This window comes from Lontra canadensis, unplaced genomic scaffold (genome assembly GCF_010015895.1).
Source record: "Lontra canadensis isolate GAN:19392208 unplaced genomic scaffold, GSC_riverotter_1.0 scaffold43, whole genome shotgun sequence".
NCBI classification, from domain to species: Eukaryota; Metazoa; Chordata; class Mammalia; order Carnivora; family Mustelidae; genus Lontra; species Lontra canadensis.
In genome coordinates this window covers 2,540,005-2,562,023 of record NW_022631037.1, presented here as the reverse complement: position 1 = coordinate 2,562,023, position 22,019 = coordinate 2,540,005, and the positions used below count along the sequence as shown (strand labels likewise).

The window sequence follows — 22,019 nt, the reverse complement described above, 5'->3', positions numbered from 1 at the left end:
TTCCCTTTTACTTACCTTAGTTCATTCTAACCAAACATCTCCAAATACATTGCACATATTTTCAATTTGCTCTCTAATTCTCTTCTCACCCACTTGCAATCTGGCTTCTCTCTGCCTTTCTTTACCAAGACAAATACTGGTTTGGTCAAATTCACGAATTAAAAAAAAATGCATGTACTTTGACATTACCGCTCATTCTCTTTCTGTGACTTCCTGTTATGATTAACTTTCTACAGATCACCACTTGTCTGGTGTTTGTAACTTTCTGGGTTTTATTGTATTAATATGTTTGATAATTTTTCTTATGCTCCATTAATTTAAGTTGTAACATTGATTCTATAGTCTTTCTTTCCTGAAGATGATTTTAAAATTCTATTCCATTTTTGTAAATCTCCAATATTGAGCCTCCTTCCTGTCTTTTGGAGGATCAGAAACAAATTGCTTGGATTCAAGAACATTTTGAAAGGCTACCTATGAAATAGCAGCAGAGTGCAATTTGTACTTCTTACACTTATTTAAATATCACTTCTTTCAGGTTTTTCTTGTGACCCAAAAATAACAGGAAATTGATTCAATGTTGCTGCACCACTAAAATTTCTTAGATTCAATGCATTCCCTCCTCCCCTGCTTTTACTGTCTATTTGTTATCTTCTTCGCCATTGTAATTTGTAAACTCACTGGGCAGGAAGTAATTGTTGATCTTTTAATTTGGAGTAGCCTGGAGTACATGGCTATTAATGGTAACATGTTTTGAATGTCCTTGGTTTTAAAATCAACAATGTTAAACAACATTTGAGCTTTTCACTTTTACTTTTCCTCATTCTCGGTTTGAGGTTTTTTTCCTGGATACTCTCATTAGGTGATTCTTAATCAAGAGTGGAGCCATTCTACAATAGGTGACTTGCAAACATTGAAATAAAATATATTAGGCACCAAGATACAGATAATTTAGATAATTCCATCTCCCATTACAGTATAGTGGTTGTTCATGTGGCAAATCCTGGTCCTATTGCTTGTTTTGTTGTCTCGAGTGAATTTGTGAACCTTGATTCTCTCGTGTGAAAATTAAGTGTAATAATAACCTACCTGAGTTTTTGTGAGGAATAAATGAAAAAATTCATATTAGATGTTTGCATATTAAGTGCTCAATAAACGTTAACTAATTGGTCTGAAATGATTCTATTCATTTTCTTATAAAGCGACCTCAATAGAACTGCCATGTACCAAATAACTTGCTGGGTACTTACCAATACTATGCCTGTACTACAAATATTTTTTGCTTTTTTATTTTTTTGGTTTGTTTTTCTGATTTGTAATATTTCAAATTTCTAACAGAATCCAGAAGGTTGGGAGATTCCTTTAATGGATGAGAGAAATCTGAGATGTACTCCTATTGCCAGGTTTATTCCTGTAGCCCCCAGGTTTTGGAGATAAAGAGCTGTTAGCTGCATTTCATTTGGTATCATTAAAAACCCAACAAACTTGGATTTTAGGAGATGCTAATCAGTCCCACATAAAATCAATTGATACTTTTTTTAATTTTTTAAAGATTTTATTTAATTATTTGTCACAGAGATCACAAGTAGGCAGAGAGACAGGCAGAGGGAGAGGGGGAAGCAGGCTCCCCACTGAGCAGAGAGCCCAATGTGGGGCTGGATCGCAGGACCCTGAGATGATGACCAGAGCAGAAGGCAGAGGCCCAACGCACTGAGCCACCCAGGCGCCCCTGGTTGGTACATTTTTAATGAGCCCAGAAAAATCTTGGGAGTCCAATGACATCTTTTAAGCAGGGTTGGATAGGAGCATGCTGGCCTTTAATTAATGGTGAAGGGACAACTTTGAGTCGCCTCCTTTGGCACTAATTGTTGGTTAATTCTAATAGTAGGGTTGGTTGAAAAGACCAAGAAACAATCTTCTAGGATTGATTTTGTTACAATTGACATTATATACAAAATTGGAAGGTTCTACAATAAGATCTGTCCCCTCAAATTACCTTTTCTGAAAACGCCGCCCCACCTCTGACTGTTGCATATTTAACTTTTCTGCTGTAGTGGTTTCCAAGAAATCCATATCCATCAAGTGAGCTTGATTCCTCTGAAGATCAATAATTCACTCACCGTCCAGAAAGTTCAACAGGTATTGATGAGTCCATTCAGAGTCACATTGCAGGACTGAGTGTACCGTGGTTTTCTAAAGTTCCTGCTCTAGCTGGGGCAAAGGGGAATAAAATAACTTGAAATGCAGGGCCCTATGGAGGAAATGAAGAGCTGTGGGACGTAAGCTTTGGGCACTACACAACTAGAAGTTCAGCTCTGCAACTCAGTAGTTCTGAAATGAACAGGTCATTTCAGAAGGAGCAAGGTGAGAATGTTTTGTGGAACGATGAACTCCAGGAAGGTTCCAGCTCCTGGCGAAGGGTCACATCACGTTAGGTGTGTGAGGGCAGAACGGGGTTACGGTGACCAGAGCTTAGACGAGGAGGGTGACCTTCCTCTTCAGCGCACAAGGTAGGTAGGGAGGGATCCTTCTGGACCTTGGGCATGGCGTCAACGCCCTAGGCGCAGCGCATACCTGTGAAGGTCGGAAACCCTCGGGGCTGGGCCCTCGGCTGGTGGACTTGCCGAGCCACGCCGGTGGTGAAAGCTTTCCGGCGGCCGCGCGCCACGTCACCTAACAGCTCCCCCTCCCCTTGTTCCAAGTCGCACGCGCGGAAGTAAACACCTAGACGTCATCAGGGCGCGTCTTCGCCTTTCCCCTCCCATCTCCCCTGATCGGTGGACGTGCTCACCTCTGCTCCGGGCCAGGTCTATGTCCCGGTTTCCCGCCGTCGCGGGGAGGGCGCCAAGGCGGCAGGAGGAGGGTGAGCGGTCAATAGACCTTCAGGAAGAGCGGCCTCCGGCTGTTTCCATCGCTGATAGAGGTGCGGTTCGCGGGACGCTGCGGAGGCCCGCGGGAGTTTCGGCATGGGGGTTTTGGGGGGATAAAAGTCCGCCTTTGGCGGGCAGAGAAAAGTGAAGAGGAGACCGCAGCGTTCTTCTCGCCCTCCAAGCCGGAGGCGAACTTTGCGTCCAATGAGCACTTTGGTCTCGAGGGGGGCGGTCCCAGATCCAAGTTGGGTGAAGACCTTGCTGGGGGACAAAAAGTGAACCCCAACGCCGAGACGCGTTCTTCTCTTAAGGAGGCTCATAAAGCCTTTGTTCTCTACCCATCCATCCCCCCCCCCCACCCCCCCGCCACTCGTCGGGCCGCCAGCCTGCCTTTGGGTACGGTATGAAGGGAGCCAGTTTCCAGGAGCCAGTTTCCATGGTTACCCACCACTTGGCCTTCTGGGATATCAGTCACTCTGAACAGGGACCTAACTTGAACCATGAATCAGAAGCAAACACAGGTGGCTTTTTTTTTTTTTTTTTTAAATTCAGCTGAGAGTCTCCTGCTGTGTTCTAGCTTTTGGTCTATTGTTTAATAAAATTGGGTTTTGTGCTTCTCTACAGGTATGCTTGCATATACATTGCCTTGTGCTAGGTTTACTTCGTCAAGTACTCTGAATCGCATTAGCAAATGCTCATGTTGTTAGATTTTACCAAAAAGTTGTTCTGGGCTTGTGAACCCTCACATACAAATTGGACATAGATGATTTATCTGAGAAGTAATGGACTGATCTCTTCCAGTCCTAAAATTCTATTGTCTTTTTCTGTTCAGTTCTGGGAAATTGAGTCAGGGATAGCTTGACAGTCCTTTTAATTGCAAAATTGTTTCTCTCTTATTACAGAAGAGAAAGGATGCACATCACAGGAAGGAGGAACTACTCCAACTTTTCCTATTCAAAAACAAAGAAAAAAGCTTATTCAAGCTGTGAGGGACAATTCGTTCCTTATTGTTACTGGAAATACAGGAAGTGGTAAAACAACTCAACTCCCAAAATATCTATATGAAGCAGGTAATTTTATTCTGGGATAATATTGGGAGTATTTAAAAATAGATCCTCTTAAAAGCTAATAGGACTTCTGTATTGCACAGATATCCACGACTTGTTCTACAGTCCCAATTCTTCTCTTGGTACAGCCCTTATACATCTTCCCTGCTTTTTTATGGTCTTATTTCATGTTCAGGAATTAACTCAGATAACAATTTTTCCATTTTTAATTACCATAGTCTTAATTATAGGTAGATATTGATTCTTTGCTATAGAATGAGGTTGACTTGCAGTAGACTGTTAACCATTGGGTGTTGAAATAATTTACAGGAATATTGTGATACCTCTTGCTGACATTAGTATTTCTTGGTTCTTTTAACAAGTATTATCAGATAAATATTTATTCCCTGACTCCATAACCCAAGTCAGCTAACAAATTATCCCTAAAGTGTCTTTTCCTTCTATATGGTAAACTTTCTATCATAAGGGTGGTATAGAGCAAAATTATATTGGATGTTATTCATTTAAAAAATAAAAATTTCTTAGCAGATACTCAGTCTCATGCATCAGATCTAATGTGCCGTTTATTAAGACATACCACTATTTTACATACTATTGATAAAGGAAAAAAATACCATCAACTGTAAGACACATCTTACAGAGACTAAAGTGGTAAAAAATGGATCTGTGAAAGGTGGTATATTTAAACTGGGGGGAAAAGTAAATCCTTAGGAAGTCTATGAAATTTTATGGATTTCTAGGAATTAAACATTTTGGCTTACTCTTTCAAATAACTCTTTAGACTGAAATTGGGGGGGGAACCTAATAAAAACATATATATTTTGAGTGGAAAATATGTATTCTTGTTTTTTATTACCACTTAAATTTCCATGGTCATGTTGTTAATTTGGAGAGGTTTTTTTTTGCAAACACTTGAGACAGTTTGTGTTGATTGGTCTGAAAGAATTTAGCTCCAATTGGAAGCAATTGTTAATAATTTTGTGTTTTTTTCCTCTGGTTTTGGTAGGGTTTTCACAACATGGTATGATTGGTGTGACTCAACCACGAAAAGTAGCTGCTATATCAGTTGCTCAGAGGGTTGCTGAAGAAATGAAATGCACTTTGGGATCCAAAGTAGGGTACCAAGTTCGTTTCGATGATTGCAGCTCTAAGGTATAAAAGTTTTATTGCTGTTCAAGTCCTGTAAACTTATAGAAAGATTGGAGAAAGTTATGAAAGATTTTAACTTCAAATTTGCATTTATATTTTAAAGAAACAAAGCCCCAGATTAGGATTAATTTTTGTTGTTCATTGTTAAATGATTTAGCTTGGAAGTGTTTAATAGTTTTACTATTTTCTCCCTTCTCAATTAGTTTATAAGTGACAGTATTAAGGATTCTCTTGTGTTTTTTAGCTGTAAGACTCCTGGACTTGTAACTTATATTTGTAATATTTAAAACAATCTTTCATTGCACTAAAATATATATAAGGTAAAATTTACCATTTCAACCATTTTTAGTTGTTACATTTCATTGGCATGAAATACAGTTACAATGTTGTGTATCCATCAACACTGTATTTTCAGAATGTTGTACATCTCAAACAGAAACTATATCTACCAAACATTAACTCCCCCATTCCCTCCTCCCTCTAGCCTGCAGTAACTTCTGTTCTACTTTCTGACTTTACAAATTTGCCTTTTCGGTGTGCCTGGGTGACTCAGTCGTTAAGTGTCTGCCTTTTGCTCAGGTCCTGGGATAGAGCCCCACATTGGGCTCTCTGCTGGGTAGGAAGCCTGCTTCTCCCTCTCCCACTCACCCTGCTTGTGTTCCTTCTCTCGCTCTGTCTCTGTCAAATAAATAAATAAAATATTTTTTAAAAAATCAACCAAACAAAATTGCCTTTCCTAAGTACCTCAGATAAGTTAAATCGTACAGTATTTGGTCCTTTGTGTCTGGATTGGTTCATTTAGCATAATGTTTTCAAGGTTCATCCATATTATATATTTGTATTCCTGAAGTCAGTTGAAAATAGACAATTCAGCAAAGTCAGTAAGCAAATATTTATTGAGTATCTTCTATATTCAGGGCACCAAAAAGTTTAAAATTGTTTTCTTTTTAATAGTTAATGGTTATAATTTATATTCCTTCAGGATTTTTTAATCCTATACCAAATACAGAACAATCCCTAATTAAATATTGTCCCTAATAGGAATGGCCATCAATTATAGCACATAGTTACTCCTCAAAATACTATGTTTGCATTCCCAGTGGTTACTGCTGGGGAGTTTTTCTTTTTTCTTCCTTTGTTTTCTGTGTGTACTGTTGTTAACTTTTAGCTTCTGGACCTTATTCTCACCTTGTTTTAATGTGAGGCAATAGAAACAATTTTTTTTTAAGATTTTATTTATTATTTATTTGTCAGGGGAAGAGAGAGCTCACAAACAGGGGGAACAGCAGGCAGAGGGAGAAGCAGGCTCCCTACTGAGCAAGGAGCCCCATGTGGGCCTTGATCCCATGACCTTGCAGAAGTTTAGCCAACTAAGCCACCCAGGCATCCCTGACAGACACAACTTTTAAAACAAGCAAATAGGGAAGAAGAGAGTGATAGGAAATTGTGCACCTAACTATTTCCTCTGCCTTTTCTTCTGAGTCCTCTAAAACAGTGGCTGAGACAGGGAGATGGATCCCATTTCATTGTTTCTCACAACTTGCTCATGGGAATCCACCACATTATCTTACCACTTTCTCCAGACTACTTTATATCTCATTGTCCCGTTCTATTGCTTTATCCTGGAACATCCGCCTTAGTTCCTTATCTCTGTCCCTGTATAGATCACAAGTTTTATAATTTATCATCCTTGTTATTAGACTAATTTATGTACCTTTTATTTAGTCAGATTAGGTGAATCACTTAATGTCTGCACATTTTGGGGGGAATTTAGTCTGCGAAGCAGGGGTGAATTTCTGTAACACTGTATATATATAAGTTGATTCACTCTGCTGTTTGAACATTAGGAAACTGCAATCAAATATATGACTGATGGATGTTTACTGAAACATATTCTGGGAGATCCAAATCTTACCAAGTTCAGTGTCATCATTTTAGATGAAGCCCATGAGAGAACTCTGACTACAGTGAGTATTTTAATATGCTGGTTGTTACTAGTTTACTTATTTGGGGTAGCTTTTACCCTGTAGAGAATTTCCTGGTCTTACTTACATTTTAATCTATTGACATAAGAATTCTTTAGTTAGGAAAGCAAAATATTTAAAATAAATTGATTGGTAGGTATACTTGTCACTTATTAGAAATTTACTTTTTTTTTCAGGACATCTTGTTTGGTTTATTGAAGAAGTTATTTCAGGAGAAGTCTCCTAATAGGAAGGAACATTTGAAGGTTGTGGTGATGTCAGCAACCATGGAATTAGCCAAGCTCTCTGCATTCTTTGGAAATTGTCCAATATTTGATATACCTGGAAGGCTTTATCCAGTCAGAGAAAAATTCTGCAATTTGATTGGCCCACGAGATAGAGAAAATACTGCATATATTCAAGCGGTATTACTTGGCATCCTTTTTATGTCTTTTTATATTTATGGTTCCAGTTGATTGAGTAGTTTAGTAATTCATTTGTTCCCTTTTATTTTAATGGCAGCCCTTATAGGTCATATAACTTTTGAGAACCAAATTTAATTTTTCTGTGGAATAAGGGGAGTGGGGGGACTGTATCTCCATCAACATATTATGCTTGTGTTTCTTGCTTTAGATTGTGAAAGTGACCATGGATATCCATTTGAATGAAATGGCTGGAGACATCTTGGTTTTTCTGACTGGTGAGCATTCAATATCAGTTTTAAGAATTTTACTATTTATATAAGAGCAGAATGTGGCACCATAATAGAGTGTTACTTTTGTTGGGAAATCTGGGCTTTAACTCATATTGCCTGGATCTGAATGATTCATTTCATTATTTCAAAAGACATCCTACTAGTTCATTTCTTCTTTGAGTGGTGGGATGGTACTGTGTTATAGCAGTACATGAGGTGTTGAATCCATGTCTCATAGGCCTTTTTTGGAAATAAAAAATAGATTAATTAAATCCTAAACTAGTGTGATTCTTCAATTAGCAGCATCCTACTAACAGAAATGAGTCATTTCATCACTCACCTCCTACTCTGCCTTGTACTGATGTCAGAAGTGAGACGTGGTCTCTGCCTTTTTCAGGTTACTTAAGTATTTTGAACTACACCTAAATGCCGTATCTCTTGGGCTAGATTCTTCTATATTAATGATTAACTTTACTGGGTCTTCCTCAAATACTGTGTTAACAAGACAATAAGCTTGAAGATTATAAACATTTTTATTTCCGTAGAGATTTAAATTCCTTGGGAACTGGTGTTTTATTTTTAATTCTGTTGTTGAGATTTGGTTCAACTTAGGAGTTCATCTTTTTTAGATCAAATGAGATTTAAAGTAGCTATTGTGCAAAAATAATTTTAATCTAGAAGGCTTATTTTTTTTCATTCTTAAATTAATTTTGCTGTTGCTGACGTTATTTTCCCTCCCTTATTTCAGGTCAGTTTGAAATTGAAAAAAGTTGTGAGTTACTTTTTCAGATGGCAGAGTCTGTTGATTATGATTATGATGTTCAAGATACAACTCTGGATGGTTTGTTAATATTGCCATGTTATGGATCTATGACAACAGGTAAGTCCTCACTAGAATAGAAAATTTGACTAATTTTAAAAAATTATTGAATAATCTCATATGTACAGAGTAGTGTATTTAAAGCATTTAGGTCAATTAATTTTACAAACAACTAATTTTTTTTAAAGATTTTATTTATTTGTTTGACAGAGAGAGATCACAAGTAGACATGCAGGCAGAGAGAGGTGGGGGGACAGGCTCCCTGCTGAGCAGAGAGCCCAATGCGGGGCTTGATCCCAGGACCCTGAGTTCATGACTTGAGCCAAAGGCAGAGGCCCAACCCACTGAGCCACCTAGGCACCCCCACAAACAACTAATTTTTGTAACCAACACCCAAATTATGAAGTAAAACTTTAAGGGAACCAACATCCCTTGAGAGAAGTGATTTTTTTTTCCTCAAAGTCTTTTCATATTCACTTTTTCAGGAGCCTTGGACACTCGCCCACACACACCTTCATATTGTTTAAGAGTGGGCTCTGTCCTCTCAGCAGAACAGAGATAGTGTTGGTAATTTTTTTGAAATTAGTACTATAATTTCTTGATAGTAGTACCATAAGCCAAACCTAATTTAGTATTGCCAGAGAATTTCTGGAAATCATATATATCCAGGTACATCTGAGACTAAACACAGTGGATTATTTTCTTTTGAAGTAGCACACAGTCTACTTTTCAAGAATGATGCTGTTCTTTTGTAATTTCAAACAGCAAATGCAAACTCTTATTCTAATATTTGTTCATAATGTTGAATTAGGTTTAAAATTTTTTAGTAAAATTACTTTATTATGGAACTTGATATGTAAAATTAAAGAGCATTTATTTAGAGTTTGATTGTGGTTAGCATTTAATGTAGTGTAAAAAGCATTTGAATGTTTTTATATTTTATATGTATTGTTTTTGTTGAGTAGGTGGTTGTTAATCTTGTGTTAACAAAAAAAGTTTACGAATATGTGTTTTGGTAAATAACCATAGATCTCGTGCTATTTTAGAAATCTCTTTTGTGATGATATTAGGCTCTTGCCCTCCATATGGATATCTATTTTTAGGTTTTTGTATTTTTAAGGGAATTTTTAGGGTCATTATTAGATATTTAAGGTTCTCATTGTTTTCTGGAGATTTGATATGCTGGCTCCTTTAAAAGTTACTTTGTTTACTGCTGAGGTAATTCAAAACTCTTTACGGTTGTTTTGTTATTGACCATTAACAATATAAATGTATTTTTCTATATAAGTAATTTTATTCTTTCATTATTGTCACAATGAAAATAACCTGCTGAATCTGCTATTGTGTCTTGTTTAATGGCCTGAAAAACAGTTTTTATACTGGTTGCAAATGACCTCCTCTTTCTCAAATCTCATAGTTGTTGTTTTTTTTTTTTCCATTAGTTTGTATTTTGATTTTGTGATAATAATGCCTCCTTGAAATTCTGTCATCTGGGGTAATATTTAATTGCCTGGTTGTCCTGACCACTCTTTCTCTAAGTGTGCTGCCCTCCCACCCTTCCCAGACTTTTTCCCTCTCTAATGTGACTATTTTTTAAGGTTTTATCCTTAGCTTTCTGTTTTCCTAGAATTCTCTGTTTCGGAGAGGTTGACTATCTCTAGTTAAGTCTCACTGCTGCATTCTAGAACTTCTGGATCTCCTCCCAGGGCTTTCTAGTCTGTGCATCATATCATCCTAGATCATTTAGTCCAAATAAGTGATAACTCCTACAGGTAGTTTTTTTTGTTTTTGTTTTTGGTTTTTGTGTGTGTTTTGTTTGTTGTTTGCTTTTGTCTTGTCCAAATCATTCATTCTTCTTTTTCATTTTTCATTGTCATTGTTAGAGTTGGGATCCTCAATTTGCTTTCCTGAGTTGTTAACATAACCTGCTAACCTGTTTTCCCTGATGTAATTTACCATCCTACCTGCAGTGGTAAGCATCATCTTTCAAAAGCACGGATCTGATTGTGTCAGTTTCCTGTTGGGTATCTCAGCCATTCCCTGTAACCAGCTGGATTAAAATGCTAACTTAATAACTTGGCATTCATTATTCTTCCAGTGTGATCTCAGCCTGCTTTCAGCTTTAATTCCCAGTGTATGAGATTTTCTGTGTTGGCGTATATGTGTGAATGGTAAAGATGTAGAGCTGGCTGTCAGTAGAGGCATTACTAAGGAGGGTTTTGCTTGTTTATTTTAGTTTCCCTTTGGTTCCAAGGGCTCTAGAAGGGTGAGCTATTGGTGATCCATTATGAGCATAATAATATTTATGAGAGCAATTTCTAACAATGCAAAGAGGCATTCAAATGGAGCTGATGAGATACTGAGTAATGGATGAAGTTGAGAGTAGCAGGTTCCTGGGATCTTAGGCTTTTTTTTTTTTTTTTTTAATAAGTGTGACTAATACAAATCAGCACGTACTTTCTTTATTATTGCTACTTCGGGTGGTGGGGAGAAACACTATTATAATATTATTATGTCTTAGGAACATAAAGCTTGTACTTGGGAGTGAGGAAAGGGAAGAAAGGTTTCCTGCTTGTAGCCTTTTGTGATGAGGGCTCAAAAATGACTCAGATCTAGGTTTAGTAAATAAGTGAAGATTATGAGGTGGGTATGTTGTATTTGCTTTTATTTCTGGGCTAGTCATGACGGTGGCCGACTATTTTAAAGGGACATCTTAAGGTATCTCCCTAATTGACATAAAAAAAAAATTCTCAACTCTCAGATGTGAAGAAGTACTATGGTATCCCTTCTAATGCCAAGATTATGTGATCCCAATCCCTGGGCTGAACTCCTAACCTGCATCCTTTGAGGTGTTTCTCTCAAGCTGAAAGTGTAAGCAGTTTTTTTTTATTCCATTTCCTTCCCCATCTTTTTGGTGACAGCATTTGATATTTCCTTAACTTGAATCCTCCTTTCCCTTTTATTCTCTCCTCTTACTGGCTGAAATCCTGCTGTTTTGTTTCATAAGTACAACCACCTCAATGAAAACCTTCCCTGATTTCCCACCTCACAACTGGCTTTGATCTCTTCTTTATTTAAACCTCATGGTGCTTTGCTACACCTCTTGTGGCCCTTAACACATTCTACCTCGTGTTATGGTTGCCTCATCTCCTTTCTGAAATTGTGAACTACTTGAGTATTATGTGTTAAAAAGTCCTGATTAGATGTTTGTTAAACTGAGTTCCAGATTTTTCGCTTTCTGCTAGACATTCTGTTATGTCTTGTAGCAAAACACTGGCTGTATCTAGACTCCTATTCTTGTTTCCCTCAAACTGTTTTGCCCTAGGAAACCTGGGTGGCTCAGTTGGTTAAGCAACTGCCTTTGGCTTAGGTCATGATCCTGGAGGCCCTGGTATGGAGTCCTGCATTAGGCTCCCTGATCAGCGGGGAGTCTGCTTCTCCCTCTGACCTCTCCCCTCTGATGCTCTCTCATTCTTTCTCTCTCAAATAAATAAATAAATAAAATCTTGAAATAACAACAACAAAAAAACCCCATTTTTGCTTCTGAATTTCCTCTTTTGTTCAAGATTTTGCAATTCTTCAGTTTTACTGAAATATATCTGTTACTTCATAAGCAACAAATATTTGCATGGAATTTGACTATTTTAGCACTAAAAGTAATTATCTGAATTCAGTGCTTCTTAGCCTTTTTAGAGGGTGGAGTCTAAGATTCTTTTTAAAAGATAATGAAAGCCATGGTTTCTTTCACTAGAAAAATGCACATATACCTATAAATATTTTTCTTAGATAATCAGACTTCTTTATTGAACAGATAGAGACTAAGTGATGTTCCTGAGGCCACATGGGAAACCTGCATTTGGTAACTGGTTATTCAGTAGGGGGTGAAAAAATAGTACCTGTGTTTTCAGAATACATGAAGAAAAAGAAAGGAGCTTTACCTTGGATAGCGTGTATTTTAAAAGAGGAAAACTGCACATTTAGTTGATTGCATTAATCCAAAAGTAGTTTTCTTTCTTTCTTCTTCCTGCAAAACAAAGACATCTCATTTTGGCAAGTGCCTAGAATTTGGCTTTGTTGGTGGTAGTTTCCTTAACGTTAAGATTAAAGATGAGGGGAGAATAAGGCTAGTGAGCTTCACATAAAAACTTTCACTGTACCCTCTCCAAATGCGAAAATTTTTCCTTTGGCTTACAAAGCATACATAGTTGTAAAGAATACATAGTTGTGGAGTATGTAGTTGTAAAATATAATCAGAAAAGGAAGAAACATAATTAAACTTAGAGCTCAGCAACACACTATTAATATTCTGAGGTATATTGTTCTAAGCTTTTTAAATGTATTTAAATATATTTTTATTGTTTAGCTTTCTCTAACAAAAAAATGACATTTTGTTTTATGTGTTCTTACTGTTTTTCTCTTTAGCCCTTTGTAGAAATTTTTAAAGTGTAGAAAAGTACAAAAACAATTCATTTCCCACTGTGCAGAATTAACACACTCTTAGTGTCTCCGCATTTTTGCTCCAGTTTTCCTTTAAGAAAAATCATTCAATTAAGGAAAAGTGATATAGTTTCATTATAAAGAATTCAAGCAGTGTCCAAAGTTACAAAGGTAAAAATAATCACCTCAAGTTCTACCACAAACAAGATGATCTTTTATGGTGTTTTTTTTTTTTAGATTTTTGTTTATTTATTTGACAGAGAGAGTCACAGCAAGAGAGGGAACACAAGCAGGGGGAGTGGGAGAGGGAGAAGCAGACTTCCCGCTGAGCAGGGAGCCCAATGCAGGGCTCGATCCCAGGACCCCGAGATCATGACCTGAGCCTAAGGCAGGCGCTTAATGACTGAGCCACCCAGGTTCCCCTATGATGTGTTCTTTGGATCTGCAAATTAAGTTTTTATTTCAGGGAAACTCTTTTGTGTTATATCTTTGAATATAATTTTTATGTATTTATTGGTTTCTGTACTTCAGGGATACCAATTATTCTTATGTTGGATTGCCTGTCTTCCATATTTTTTAGCTTCCTTCTAGTTACTTTTTTAGTTGCATTTACTGATTATTCAAGCGTTTTCTCTGTGTCAGGAATTTCATTTTCAGCTGTGTTACTGAGAATTCTCAAGATATTTTGACTCACCCAAAAATAACTTCTTGGGGGCAGAGGGGTGCAGTTTGAGCCAAGCAGTGTTGTACTTCTTTCTTTTGCTCCAGAACTGTCATCTTTTCCCCCCTTTGGTTAACAGTTTCTGCTTATTACTTTTAAGTTGTGTTCTTTTTCTTCTCTTTCTCTTTCCCTCTCTCTCAGAAATAGTTCTGCTTTGGAATCTCTTGGGGGGACTTTGGGACAAGATATTCTATGAGGAAGTTTCATTGGCCTTAACATATAATATGTCATATGCATAGATCTAGGATTGTTCCTTCATTTTGAGTGTTAAGTGGTCTCTCAATACCCTTATTTCTTGGTAGACTTTGGACATCTTTTTTGCCTCTTTGCCAATTCCCCACCCTCTCCATTAATAACAGCCTGGGACCTTACTGCATCATAATGAAAGTATTCCATTTCCTCTTTCCTTCCTGGAGAGAGAGAATGTGCTTTAGGATATAATTAACTTTTTTTTTTCAAACCTTTATAAACAAACATAAAACTGGTACATGTTGGAGCCCCTAGTTGGCTCGGTCAGGAGAGCATGCAGCTCTTGATCTCAGGGTTGTGAGTTTGAGCCTCACATTGGGTTTAGAAATTACTAAAAAAAATAAACTGGTGTATGTTTGTACTCGGGGAATATGGTATTAAAGTGTGTGGGTGAAATGGAAATGAAATAAACGTGCATCTTGTCAAAACAGTTTCAAGACTTTCTAATTGATTATAGTGAACAAAATGGTAAATGAAACTGAAATTTTTCTTGAACTGAACATTTAAAATATTAGGTATTTTTAGAAATGGATTGATTGAAAAACAGACTTGATTATAGGTAAACATGTTCAGAAAGGACATTTTTAATTTATGTAAATTTTTAGGGTAGTGTGGTAGAAAGGATGTTAGCTTGCTATTTATATAACGCATTTTTTATTTATCAATTCATTGAACTCTATTGAACACTTTCTGTGGTCCAGACATTGTTCTAGGTAGCGGGGATATGTCTTGAAAAAAAGAAAATCCTTGTTTCATGGAGCTACATTATAGTAGAACAAGTAGATCATAAATAATGTATAAGCATAATTTGAACTACAAAGTAGTATAAAACTCCTTTGAACCATCTGAAAGAAATGAGCTACCTAAGTCTAATATCTAAAAAAAAATTCTTAGTCAAAGTTAACTATAAATCCTGTTTTTGCTAGATACTCTACCATTTGTAATTTAACAATTTTCCGAATGCATTGACACTGTCCTTTATCAGCCTTCACTTACCTTCTTTCACCCATACCATAATCATTTCCTTGCAAGCATTCTTAACTCTCTTGCCTTATTTTGTGCTTAACCTGGCAGGAGAGCAAATCTGGCCAAATCTGTCTTACTACTTAATTTACACCTAGTCCCCTCAAGGCTTGGGAAGAGCCAGGAGCCCAGAAATATTGTCTTAACTTTCATGGCTAATTCATTATTTTCTTTTTAGACTTTCCTTCATGTACTTTAACCATTTCCTTGTGGTTCACGAGTTCATTTTTCTTTGCAAGAGACTAGCCTAATCAAATAGAGCATCTCTTGGACCTTATTCCAAATTCCAGGAGATTGCCCCAGCTTGGGGGAGATGTTTATTTTTGGTGCCATAAACTATGGCTGGAGGAACAAGGTATAGTACAAGCATTGCTGCTGGGGTTCACTCTTCAGAATCTGTGGTTAGGGGAAATTAGTGTGATGTTACTTGCATAGAGAGGTAGCCATCAGAAAGATACCCCAAAAAGTGAAAACCACTTAGCTGGTCACTTTAAGGTATGTAGAGGTCTTTAATTGTAGTTCATGGATGGGCTATGGTGAGTTCCTGAATACCTTGAAATTGTTTGAAATGTGTGTGTGTGTGTGTGTGTGTGTGTGTGTATACATATGTGCCTTTTAATGGAGAAGAGGGCTACAGTTTTTAAATATTCTCAAAGGGAGCTGTGACCTACATAAAGGATTCTTCTATAGGATTTATTTTAGCAATAATCTCTGATTTAATGGATCTAGAAATGTTAGCAGTAAAAGGTGAGGCAAACATGAGTTTCGCTATTTTGAATTCAAGATAATTAAAGAGGTGAAGGAAGCATGACTTTTAATGAAAAGAAGTTAGTTTTTCAGAAGTGGAGTTTGACAAATGCATGTTGTAAATTAACATTTTCTCTTGACACGTATTTTAGATCAACAGAGAAGAATATTTTTGCCACCTCCACCTGGAATTAGAAAATGTGTCATATCCACCAATATTTCTGCAACGTCTTTGACAATAGATGGAATTAGGTACAACTTTTAAAGTTTCTTAAAGCCAAGGAAGCCACTTAGCTTTGAGTTTGTTCCTCTGTGTCCTCCAGTAATTTCCTTGTCACCTACTTGTAATCATCTACTATTTTTTTATAATTATCGTTTATATGATTAGGAAATGGAGTAGGAGGTACACATAATATTCCTGATTATACTTTTTAACTACTTTTATTTGGCAATTTATAGCTTTGTCTTCCCAAATTTAAGATTATGTGTAATGCTTCATGGGTTTCATTATTCATTATTCATTAACTAGACAGGCAGAGCTGTTTTTGTATACTCATTATCAGGATATACCTAGGATAATAAGATACTCCCTTCTCATCTGGCACCTCCACTTGGTGGAGTTGTGTGTCCAAGTGTTGTACGTCCAAGTGTTTAGCTGAAGGTACTGTTTCTCACTTTTCACCTTTTTGTGAAATGAACTATGCTATAAGTCTCTTATTTTTTAAAGTAATCAATGGTGCCATCAATTTTTGAGTAAATTAAGTGGAGAAACCCTGGGAAATTTTAAGTCTAGACTGATGGTTAATGTGAAGTTCTTTTCGTCTTTTGTCCACAGCCCTTTTGGATTTTTATCTTTTATCCAGTATATTTTATGTCCTTAACTAAAAATCTGTCTGTTTGCCACGGGAAGGCTGGATCTGAATCTCAAAGATCCTATGTCATTCTTTTGTGTAAAATGATCACCCAGATCTAAGAGAAAGTTTAATTTCCTTTGGTTTTCTCTTTTACTTTAAAAATAATTATTTCAGTAAGGGCTTTCACTTCTTTGGAGTAAGTCTTCCTCTGTAATTTTCTTTTTCCAGCAAAGGCAGAAGTCATTAAATAATATGTTTTGGAATGTTCCCTTAGTGAATGATGGACTTACTACAATTCCTAACTTAGTTTTTTACCTGACCTGTTCTCTGTTTAGTTGACTTAAATGGTGTTGTTAAAGGCTACCTTGAATTAAATTCTAAACCTGTTGGAGTGGTCTAGAGGTGACTTTCAAGTTTGTTCTTTTAGAGGAGAAATTCACATAATATAAAATTAACATTTAAAAGTGAACAGTTAATATTTAGTACCTTTACAGTGTTGTACAAACACTAACACTACCTCTGCCTACTTCTAAAACATTTTTATTACCCTAAAATAAAACCCTGTACCCTTTTAGCAGTTATTCCCTATGCCCCCCTCCATTCTAGCCTTTGGGAACCACCAGCCTATTTTCCGTTTTTATGGAGATTCTCTTCTGAGTGTTTCATATAAATGGTTGAACAATGTGTGACCTTTTGTGTCTGGCTTCTCTCACTCATCGTGCTGTCCAGGTTCATCCACATTGCAGCATATATCAGCACTTCCATTCATTTTTGTGGCTGAATAATATTCTGTTATATGTATATACCATAATTTGTTTATCCATGTATCCCTTAATGGTTAATGGGCATTTAGGTTATTTCTGCCTTTTGGCTCTTATGAATAGTGCTTCTATAAAAATATGTCTACAAGTATTAGCTGAGTACTTCTTTCAGTTCTTTTGGGTATGCACTGGAGAATGTAATTTCTGGGTCATGTGATAATTCTGTGTTTAACATTTAGAGGAACCTTCAAACCTATTGCACATTGGCTTAACCATTTTACATTTCCATTAGTAATGCACAGGGGTTCTAATTTCTTGACTTTCAAGTTTTACGTTTAATATAAAAGGCATCATATAGTTGCTAGTTTGGTAGAAAAGGAGAATCCGAATTGGCTAAAAATCAACAAGTCTTATATTCTAGAAACTTAACTGGTTTTCATTCTTCTTAGATATGTGGTAGATGGTGGCTTTGTGAAGCAGTTAAATCACAATCCCAGATTAGGGTTGGACATCCTGGAGGTGGTTCCAATTTCAAAGTAAGTCTCTATGTCAAGCTTTTTTGTTCAAAGAACAGTTTATTAGGTCGTTTTTAACGGGTTAGGACATATGATGTTAACTACTTAGTACATTTTGGGGACTTCTTTTTTTTCTTCTTCTTCTTAAGGAGTGAGGCGTTACAGCGAAGTGGCCGAGCTGGCAGGACTTCCTCAGGAAAATGCTTTCGGATCTATAGTAAAGATTTTTGGAACCAGTGTATGCCTGACCATGTGATCCCTGAGATTAAGAGAACTAGTTTGACATCTGTAGTTCTAACCTTAAAGTGCCTTGCCATACATGATGTTATAAGGTATGTAGACAATTTGAAGAGAGAAAAATTTGTTAGGATGGAGCCAGGTTATTCCTCAGAATTCTTTTGAGGTATTTGACTCCTACATCCCCTCCATTTAGAGGTTTAGCTAAACCCAAATAAAAGGTTTCTTTGCAGTGCTTTCCTGTGATTTGATTCCTTGGTCCTGTTTTAACCTTGGCCTAATGGGGTGCTCCGTGCTGATGTTTATTTGGATCATTTAGTGACCACTGCTTATCTGTAATGAAAGGTATATAATGACCCTTATTCCAACCAGAAAGTGGTTTTCTGGTAGCATCTTTTGTGTGACCAGCATTGTAGCAAGTACTGTGAGAGATAGAGTAATACTCTGATAGTATTTCGCTTTCACTAAACTTAAATCGTATTAAGGAAACAAGATTCAGACACATGAAAGAAAGAATGGAACAGCTGTTAAGTTCCTCAAATGTTAAACTATATAATTAGTTGGCATAGGATAGAATAATGTTGTAGGGGCTTGAAATTATACATGATAGAGGAAATAATGAAGGAAAATACTGTTCTTGGTCTTAATTTTAGTCTAAATTGTCTGCAAAAGTGTCAGAAACTGTGGGAGAAGGTGACTGTGTGTTCATAAGAAGGGAAATAATTACTAGGTATATCCAAATATGTATTGTATACTCTTGGAAAGCCAATTAAAATATTTTCTGGATAGTTTAAAACTAGAGATTTTCTAAATGAGAATATACATCTTAGAAAGAGAAAAGCATATAATATATGAAATTCTCACTGTAATCATGAACGACACCAATGAGAAAGAAGAACCATTTAAATAAATCAAAATAGCTGAAGAGAAAGCTTTCAGATGAACCCAGATTTTAAAATAATAATCATAATACGATTTTTGTGAATAATATATAATTACAAAGCAACATATAATCAAGAATAAATATGTATTAGAAAAATAGGAATAATATTAAGAGTGGCATATAATTAAGAATATATATATTAGAGAAGTAGGAATAATAATTACTTAATATCATCATCTGCACTGAGTTAATTTTTCCATTTTAAGACTTAGAATGTACTAAAAGTCCTCAAGATGCTAAAGCCAAAAAACAAAAAAATTCTCCTCTCTTTCTCCTTCTCTCTTTTTAGGATTTTATTTTTAAGTAATCTCTACACCCATTGTGGGGCTCGAACTCAGAACCCCGAAATCAAGAGTCACATGCTCCACCAACTGAACCATCTGGATGTCCCTCTCCTCTCTCTTTTTGTTTATTTATTTATTTATCCCCCCCCCTTTCTCTTTTTAATATGTGTGTAGAATAAGGAGAAATAGAGCCAGTATTAACTTGCAGATTTTGGGTTATATAAGAGAAATTATGCAGAACAGGTTGCCAGAAAATTGTAAGAAATACAAATGTTTTGACTTTGTCATTCAGGAAAAGGAAAAGGTCAGAATCTGAAAACAACTGCCCAGTATGCTTGGAATTGATCTTCAGCAAATTCTAGCAGAGTTTTTTAGAAAAAAATGGTTTTGGAGAATGTAATGGTGATTTATAGTACTCCATATAAATCAAAATGGTTCACAAAAAGACTATGTCATAATAAACCATTTCCTTTTTAGTTTGAAGATAGGACTGTCCATATAACAGGTGCACTGTAAGAATTTATTGAATGATAATCTAATGTCTCTTGTTTTCTACACACCATATGATAAGATTATATCTACCTATTATATATCTGTTTTATCTATCTTATTCATCTTTGTGAATAAGGTGACAGGACTGTTGAATATAGTTGCCAAATAGCCAAATCCAGAATGTATTGATTAGTTGCTTAGCATAGCCTACATGGAGGTTTTGCTGATAGTGTGCTGAACTTTGCTCTTTCCTCATGAGCATTTTCAGTGAAAATATTAAAGATATTGAAGTCATGGTTATATATTGCTGGAAAATGTCTTGATGTCTAATCAGTAGATGATTAAAACTGCAAGATTTAGAATGATCTTAATAGGCAAAAATCAACAAGGCCAAAGTCTGAAAGGTTACATCTTACAGCCTTTGTTTGGGTTATATATTAAGGAAATACACATGAAAAAAGATCTGAAATTATCAGATCACCACAACTTAGTATGAGCTTGCAATTATTATTCTGTTTAGAAAACAACAAAAAATTCTTACTGGCGGGATGCCTGGGTGGATCAGCTGGTTGGCCTTTGGCTCGGGTGATGATCCCCAGATCCTGGGATGGAGTCCCACATGGCAGTGGGGTCCGGGGGTTGGGGGGGAATCCCTGCTCAGCGGGGAGCCTGCTTCTCCCTCTGCCTGCTATTCACCTTGCTTGTGCTCTCTTTTTCTGGCAAATAAATAAAATCTTTTAAAAAATAAAGAGTTTTTAAAAAAATTCCTACTGGCATAGACTTTAGTTATGTTAATAAACTGCAATGTCCAAATGACTGGAATTATAGCATTCCTGTTATGTGTTGGTCACTCTACATTTGGAGTTCAGTTATGGATATCATCACATTTTATGAGGATTTTGACAAGCTAGAGTGTTTCTGAAAGATGGTAATTAGGTATGCGTGGGTCTCTTAGAAAGCAAATAATACAAGGAGTGCTCGACAGAATTCAGTAATTGGTATAATCAAGGGAGAAAAATAATGGTAGTTTTTACAAATCTGGAAGGGCACTCATGTAAAAGAGGAACCTGACTAATTTGGTATCTCTCTAGGACAGGGGTCAAAAACCATGTTCCAGGCTCACTGCCTGTTTTTGTAAATAAAATTTTATTGGAACAGAGCCATGCATATTCATTCATGTATGGTTGCTTTTGCTGTAACAGCAGAGTTGAATAATTGTGACAGAGACCATACGGCCTACAAAACCTAAAATATTTACTATCTGGCCTTTTACAGAAAGTGTTTGCTGACTCTTGGTCTAGAAGATACCAGGACTTGTTGGTACAAGTTGTAGGAAAACTGTAGTACAGTCTACAAGATTTTTGTTTATTTGTTTTTAAATAGAGCAGTGAATCCTGGAGTGGTCTTTTATGTAAGGTATTGGGCCTTTTGTTCTTTGTTGGACCTTTTCAAGGTGAGAAATTGGAGTAGATGATTTAACCATCTTAAGACTTATGGCGGAAAAAGTAATCCAGTGCCAATAGTATTAAGTAATTATTAGTAAGACAATATGTATATATATATTCAGGCTTGGTTATATGCCACCCTTTATGAATATTTTTGTCTAATGTTCATTAATAGTATTGTGGTTATGTAAGAATGCCTTTATTTTCCAAGATTTTATTTATTTTTCATGTATTTATTTTAGAGAGAATGAGGGTGCACGTGAGCAGAGGGAAGGGCACAGTGGGAGGAAGAGGAAGAGGGAAAGAATCCCAAGTGGACTCCGTGCTGATTGTGGAGCCCAATGTGGGCCCCATCTCAGGACTCTGAGATCATGACCTGAGCTAAAACCAGGAGTGGGACATGCAACTGACTAAGCCACCCAGGCACCCCTAAACTGTCTTTATTTTCAGAGGATGCATGCTGAAATATTTTGGGGGGTGAATTGGCATTGTATTTACAACTTGTTTTCAGGTAGTTCAGGAGAAAATAAGAATATACATAAAGCAAATATGGTAAAATTAATCAAATATACCTATGATTTTATTAAAAACCATATTGAATTAATGTTGATCAACTTGTAATATTTGCTCACTGTCAATTTTTCTCCACTGTTTTATAAAATTGTAATAAAAATTGTGGGCTACAGAACAGAGTAGTTTTGACATTGAAGAATGTCAAAATGTCTATGAAGAATGGGGCAGGAATAAGAT

General features: G+C 36.4%; 1 protein-coding gene across 2 annotated transcripts in view; it reads left to right on the top strand.

The window, feature by feature from the left end:
• The first annotated feature begins 2,737 nt into the window (after positions 1-2,737).
• DHX40 (DEAH-box helicase 40) overlaps positions 2,738-22,019 on the top strand; it is a 45,856-nt gene continuing 26,574 nt past the window's right edge. Inside the window, exons 1-11 of one of the 2 annotated variants that reach the window (XM_032871911.1) lie at positions 2,820-2,920; positions 3,253-3,388; positions 3,770-3,937; positions 4,941-5,086; positions 6,931-7,050; positions 7,245-7,472; positions 7,681-7,747; positions 8,490-8,621; positions 15,891-15,990; positions 17,803-17,889; positions 18,018-18,200. In XM_032871911.1, the coding sequence (XP_032727802.1) occupies positions 3,271-3,388; positions 3,770-3,937; positions 4,941-5,086; positions 6,931-7,050; positions 7,245-7,472; positions 7,681-7,747; positions 8,490-8,621; positions 15,891-15,990; positions 17,803-17,889; positions 18,018-18,200 (1,349 nt within the window). In that variant the 5' untranslated portion in view covers positions 2,820-2,920; positions 3,253-3,270. Of the gene's footprint in view, positions 2,921-3,252; positions 3,389-3,769; positions 3,938-4,940; positions 5,087-6,930; positions 7,051-7,244; positions 7,473-7,680; positions 7,748-8,489; positions 8,622-15,890; positions 15,991-17,802; positions 17,890-18,017; positions 18,201-22,019 lie in introns of both variants that reach the window. The other variant, XM_032871912.1, reaches the window with a different exon arrangement.